The sequence below is a fragment of the Berghia stephanieae genome, chromosome 11 (assembly GCF_034508935.2).
Source record: "Berghia stephanieae isolate SIO BIC M18660-M18661 chromosome 11, UCSD_Bste_1.3, whole genome shotgun sequence".
NCBI lineage: Eukaryota > Metazoa > Mollusca > Gastropoda > Nudibranchia > Aeolidiidae > Berghia > Berghia stephanieae.
The window spans coordinates 18,231,393-18,237,392 of NC_088370.1; the positions used below are offsets into that span (position 1 = coordinate 18,231,393).

At 38.6% G+C, this 6,000-nt stretch overlaps 1 protein-coding gene across 1 annotated transcript in view; it reads left to right on the forward strand.

Annotated features, from left to right (window-relative positions):
• The first annotated feature begins 1,641 nt into the window (after positions 1-1,641).
• The window catches only part of LOC144956525 (uncharacterized), an 8,816-nt gene continuing 4,457 nt past the window's right edge, over positions 1,642-6,000 (forward strand). Inside the window, exons 1-2 of the mRNA XM_078887080.1 lie at positions 1,642-1,808; positions 2,184-2,309. Of these exons, the coding sequence (XP_078743206.1) occupies positions 1,766-1,808; positions 2,184-2,309 (169 nt within the window). The 5' untranslated portion in view covers positions 1,642-1,765. The remainder of the gene's footprint in view (positions 1,809-2,183; positions 2,310-6,000) is intronic.

Genomic DNA, 6,000 nt, shown 5'->3' on the forward strand with positions numbered 1-6,000 from the left:
GAGTTGTAAGGAACAAGATTATACTATAATCTCGATCAGTTTAACTTTAATTTTTATCTGCTGGTTTTATCCCGGTATAATACGGTTCTGAGAAGATTGGTCACATATTATGTTCATGTTTTCAGGACAGCTGGAGATCTCGATAGCCCAGTTGGTAGAGCACTCGCTTCACACTCAAAGGGACTAACCAAGATCGATCTTGGCTAGATGCAGTTGAGATTTTTAATCCAATATTTTTTTCTGATTCCTCTATCCTCCCAGCAGTGATTGGGTAGCTGGGTCTCTTTGATCTGGCGGAAAGTACGTTGTGATAGGCTAACGTCCTATCCAAATTATGGTAACAATCAATTGCTATTGCCTGTTTCATGCAATAGAAACCGGGTTAAACTCCGGCGGCTGTGATGAACTGCTATCTTTTTTAAGCTATTACCAGATGGGTTAAACACGCCGGTTCCCACTAATTAAATTTTAATTTCATGACAGGCACCAGTTTAGAGAGGTGTAATCGTTATCCGAGATAAGAACTTATTGAGTTTTCGAGTTGTGTCAAAAAGTAACTTCGAAACTCACGACTTTTTTGTGACATAAGATCTGAAGCTATTTTTTAAATTTTTACAATAATATTCTTGTAGTAGTAGTAGTAGTAGTAGTAGTAGTAGTAGTAGTAGTAGTAGTAGTAGTAGTAGTAGTAGTAGTAGTAGTAGTAGTAGTGGTGGTGGTAATAGTAGTATTAGTAGTAGTTGTTGTAGCAGTAGTAGTGGCAATGGTGGTGGTATTAGTAGTAGTAGTAGTAGTAGTAGTAGTAGTAGTAGTAGTAGTAGTAGTAGTAGTAGTAGAAATAGTAGCAGTAGCAGTAGTAGTAGTAGTAGTAGTAGTAGTAGTAGTAGTAGTAGTAGTAGTAGTAGTAGTTGTTGTTGTAGTAGTAGTAGAAATAGTAGTAGTAGTTGTTGTTGTTGTAGTAGAAATAGTAGCAGTAGTAGTAGTAGTAGTAGTAGTAAGATGCGGCCTTGTGGTCTAGTGGTATGCCACTCGCTTTCGGATCGGAAGGTCCTGGGTTCGAGCCTCGCTCTCGGAGCATAGTTGAGTCCTTAGAAAAGGCTCTTTACTCACATACTCTCACCGTACTCAGGTGTAAAATGAGTACCTGGTCGTTAACAGCGTTGTCTTTGTCCAAAAAATTGTAATATCGCCTAACAGGCGGCATGTCCCGTCCTACATGTTACATGTTGCTGTTGACCGGGGACCCCTTGTAAAGCACTTTGAGCACATTTAGTGGATATTGCGCTATATAAAGCTCATTTTTTTCTTTTTAAAAATAGTAGTAGTAGTAGTAGTAGTAGTAGTAGTAGTAGTAGTAGTAGTAGTAGTAGTAGTAGTAGTAGTAGTAGCAGTATTAGTAGTAGTAGTAGTAGTATAACATTAGCGCAGTAGCGACAACAATAACCGTTGCAGTGTTAGAGCGTATTATCAATAATAGTTATAGTTTGAAGCAGCTAACCGTAGGCGCTTGTGCCTAAGAACAGAACAGATGCACATCGTGGAATTCTGAACTCGCGTGACGTCATTTCGGAAAACTTTATTTTTTCAAAACAGGAATCCTGTGTTTGACACATCGCCTAGAGTGTCAATGGATGTTCAGTTACAGTTTACGAGTCCGTGTAATTTAACCAGATCTAGATAATACCTTTTCTTCAAAGCTTTCGTTACTGACTGTGGTACAAGAGTTTCAGTGTGTGGTGTTACAATCAGGATAAGCAACCAAGTCATGGCTTTACAATGGATGTGTCTTCTTGTTCTCGTCCTCATAGGTAAATATGACCCATCATCATCATCATCATCATCATCATCATCATCATCATCATCATCATCATCATCATCAACATTGTTCCCAGCACCATCATCATCCTCATCATCATCATCATCATTGTTCCCACCACCATCATTATCATCATCATCATCATCGTGATCATCATCATCATCATTATCATCATCATCATCATCATCATCATCATCATCATCATCATCATCATCATCATAGTCATCACCATCATCATAGTCATCACCATCATCATCATCATCATCATCATCATCATCATCATCATTATCACCATCATTATCATCATCATCATCATCATCATCATCATCATCATCATCATCATCTCTATTTTCTCCCACTGTTCCAGGGACCATCTCTGCTGCCCCACGAGACAAGAGACTTCGATGTGTTGATAGGTGTAGCCCTGGGGACTGTCAGGACGGGTACGTGTGTCAACCATCGGCCTGTGGACGACATTGTGTTGTGTTGGAAGGTAAGAAAGCAGTAGTAGTAGTAGTAGTAGTAGTAGTAGTAGTAGTAGTAGTAGTAGTAGTAGTAGTAGTAGTAGTAGTAGTAGTAGTAGTAGTAGTAGTATGTAGTAGTAGTAGTGTAGTAGTAAGTAGTAGTAGTAGTAGTAGTAGTAGTAGTAGTAGTAGTAGTAGTAGTAGTAGTAGTTAGTAGTATAGTAGTAGTAGTAGTAGTATAGTAGTAGTAGTAAGTTAGTAGTAGTAGTAGTAGTAGTAGTAGTAGTAGTAGTAGTAGTAGAGTAGTAGTAGTAGTAGTAGTAGTAGTAGTAGTATAGTAGTAGTAGTAGTAGTAGTAGTAGTAGTAGTAGTAGTAGTAGTAGTAGTAGTAGTAGTGTGTAGTAGTAGTAGTATAGTATAGTAGTAGTAGTAGTAGTAGTTAGTAGTAGTAGTTATGTCGTAGTAGATAGTAGTTAGTAGTAGAGTAGTAGTAGTATTGTTATCGATTAAAGTAGAGTGAGTAGAGGGACTTTATTGGTAACAAACAAGATATGAAGTGAGTAGAAAAGTGCCAGAAGACAATAGAGAATAACATTTTTTTTTTTTTTTTTTTTTTTCCGCGGCAGTGGTGGGGTTTGAACCTGCGACCTTATTGGTACGACAACTCCGCCTGGCAGGTGAGAGCGTGGCTCTACCGTGTGAGCTATCCACGAACACAAAATATTCGTTTCAAACCCAAAGTCATTTCTAGATCCCTCTCTCACCCACTTCTTGAGACCGCCAATTCGTTCACCACCATCGCGAAGTAATTTTGACCAGCAGTTAAGCTTAATAGCCAATATTCTCATCACAAACATATAACATAGAAACTCAATGTCTCAATCGTTTCTATGTTATATGTTTGTGATGAGAATATTGGCTATTAAGCTTAACTGCTGGTCAAAATTACTTCGCGATGGTGGTGAACGAATCGGCGGTCTCAAGAAGTGGGTGAGAGAGGGATCTAGAAATGACTTTGAGTTTGAAACGAATATTTTGTGTTCGTGGATAGCTCACACGGTAGAGCCACGCTCTCACCTGCCAGGCGGAGTTGTCGTACCAATAAGGTCGCAGGTTCAAACCCCACCACTGCCGCGGAAAAAAAAAAAAAATGTTATTCTCTATTGTCTTCTGGCACTTTTCTACTCACTTCATATCTTGTTGTTACCAACATAAGTGCCTGCTCCACTCACTTTTCTGAATTAAAAATTCACCCCATACACCGGAGCATACTCAATGTCTCAATCGTTTCTATGTTATATGTTTGTGATGAGAATATTGGCTATTAAGCTTAACTGCTGGTCAAAATTACTTCGCGATGGTGGTGAACGAATCGGCGGTCTCAAGAAGTGGGTGAGAGAGGGATCTAGAAATGACTTTGAGTTTGAAACGAATATTTTGTGTTCGTGGATAGCTCACACGGTAGAGCCACGCTCTCACCTGCCAGGCGGAGTTGTCGTACCAATAAGGTCGCAGGTTCAAACCCCACCACTGCCGCGGAAAAAAAAAAAAAAAAAAAAAAAAAAAAAAAAAAAAAAAAATGTTATTCTCTATTGTCTTCTGGCACTTTTCTACTCACTTCATATCTTGTTGTTACCAACATAAGTGCCTGCTCCACTCACTTTTCTGAATTAAAAATTCACCCCATACACCGGAGCATACTCAATGTCTCAATCGTTTCTATGTTATATGTTTGTGATGAGAATATTGGCTATTAAGCTTAACTGCTGGTCAAAATTACTTCGCGATGGTGGTGAACGAATCGGCGGTCTCAAGAAGTGGGTGAGAGAGGGATCTAGAAATGACTTTGAGTTTGAAACGAATATTTTGTGTTCGTGGATAGCTCACACGGTAGAGCCACGCTCTCACCTGCCAGGCGGAGTTGTCGTACCAATAAGGTCGCAGGTTCAAACCCCACCACTGCCGCGGAAAAAAAAAAAAAAAAAAAAAAAAAAAAAATGTTATTCTCTATTGTCTTCTGGCACTTTTCTACTCACTTCATATCTTGTTGTTACCAACATAAGTGCCTGCTCCACTCACTTTTCTGAATTAAAAATTCACCCCATACACCGGAGCATACTCAATGTCTCAATCGTTTCTATGTTATATGTTTGTGATGAGAATATTGGCTATTAAGCTTAACTGCTGGTCAAAATTACTTCGCGATGGTGGTGAACGAATCGGCGGTCTCAAGAAGTGGGTGAGAGAGGGATCTAGAAATGACTTTGAGTTTGAAACGAATATTTTGTGTTCGTGGATAGCTCACACGGTAGAGCCACGCTCTCACCTGCCAGGCGGAGTTGTCGTACCAATAAGGTCGCAGGTTCAAACCCCACCACTGCCGCGGAAAAAAAAAAAAAAAAAATGTTATTCTCTATTGTCTTCTGGCACTTTTCTACTCACTTCATATCTTGTTGTTACCAACATAAGTGCCTGCTCCACTCACTTTTCTGAATTAAAAATTCACCCCATACACCGGAGCATACTCAATGTCTCAATCGTTTCTATGTTATATGTTTGTGATGAGAATATTGGCTATTAAGCTTAACTGCTGGTCAAAATTACTTCGCGATGGTGGTGAACGAATCGGCGGTCTCAAGAAGTGGGTGAGAGAGGGATCTAGAAATGACTTTGAGTTTGAAACGAATATTTTGTGTTCGTGGATAGCTCACACGGTAGAGCCACGCTCTCACCTGCCAGGCGGAGTTGTCGTACCAATAAGGTCGCAGGTTCAAACCCCACCACTTCCGCGGAAAAAAAAAAAAAAATGTTATTCTCTATTGTCTTCTGGCACTTTTCTACTCACTTCATATCTTGTAGTAGTAGTAGTTAGTAGTAGTAAAGTAGTAGTAGTAGTAGAGTAGTAGTATAGTAGTAGTTAGCTAGTGTAGTAGTAGTAGTAGTAGTATAGTATGTGTGTAGTAGTAGTAGGTAGTAGTAGTAGTAGTATAGTAGTAGTAGTAGTAGTTGTAGTAGTAGTAAGTAGTAGAGATATAGGTAGTAGTAAGTGGTAGTAGTGTAGTAGTAGTTAGATATAGTATAGTAGTAGTAGTAGTAGTGTAGTAGTAGTAGTAGTTAGTAGTTATAGTAGTAGTATGTAGTTGTAGTAGTAGTAGTAAGTTAGTATATAGTAGTAGTAGTAGTATAGTATGTTGAGTTATAGTAGTAGTAAGTAGTAGTATAGTGTAGTAGTAGGTAGTAGTAGTAGTAGGGTAGGTATAGTAGTTAGTGTAGTAGTAGTAGTAGTAGTAGTAGTAGTTAGTAGTAGTATAGTATAGTAGTAAGTGTAGTAGTAGTAGTAGTAGTAGTAGTTAGTAGGTAGTTAGTAGTAGTGTGTATAGTGTAGTAGTAGTGTAGTAGTTAGTGAGTAGTTAGTAGTGTAGTAGTAGTATTAGTATAGTAGTGTATAGTTTAGTAGTTAGTAGTAGTAGTAGTATAGATAGTAGTTAGTAGTGGAGTAATAGTAGTAGTAGTAGTTGGATAATAGTAGTGTAGTAGTAGTAGTGGTAGTAGTAGTAGTAGTGGTAGTAGTAGTAGTAGTAGTGTAGTAGTAGTAGTATAGTAGTAGTAGTAGTAGTAGTAGTAGTAGTAGTAGTAGTAGTAGTCGTAGTGGTAGTAGTAGTAGTAGTAGTAGTAGTAGTAGTAGTAGTAGTAGTAGTAGTAGTAGTAGTAGTAGTAGTA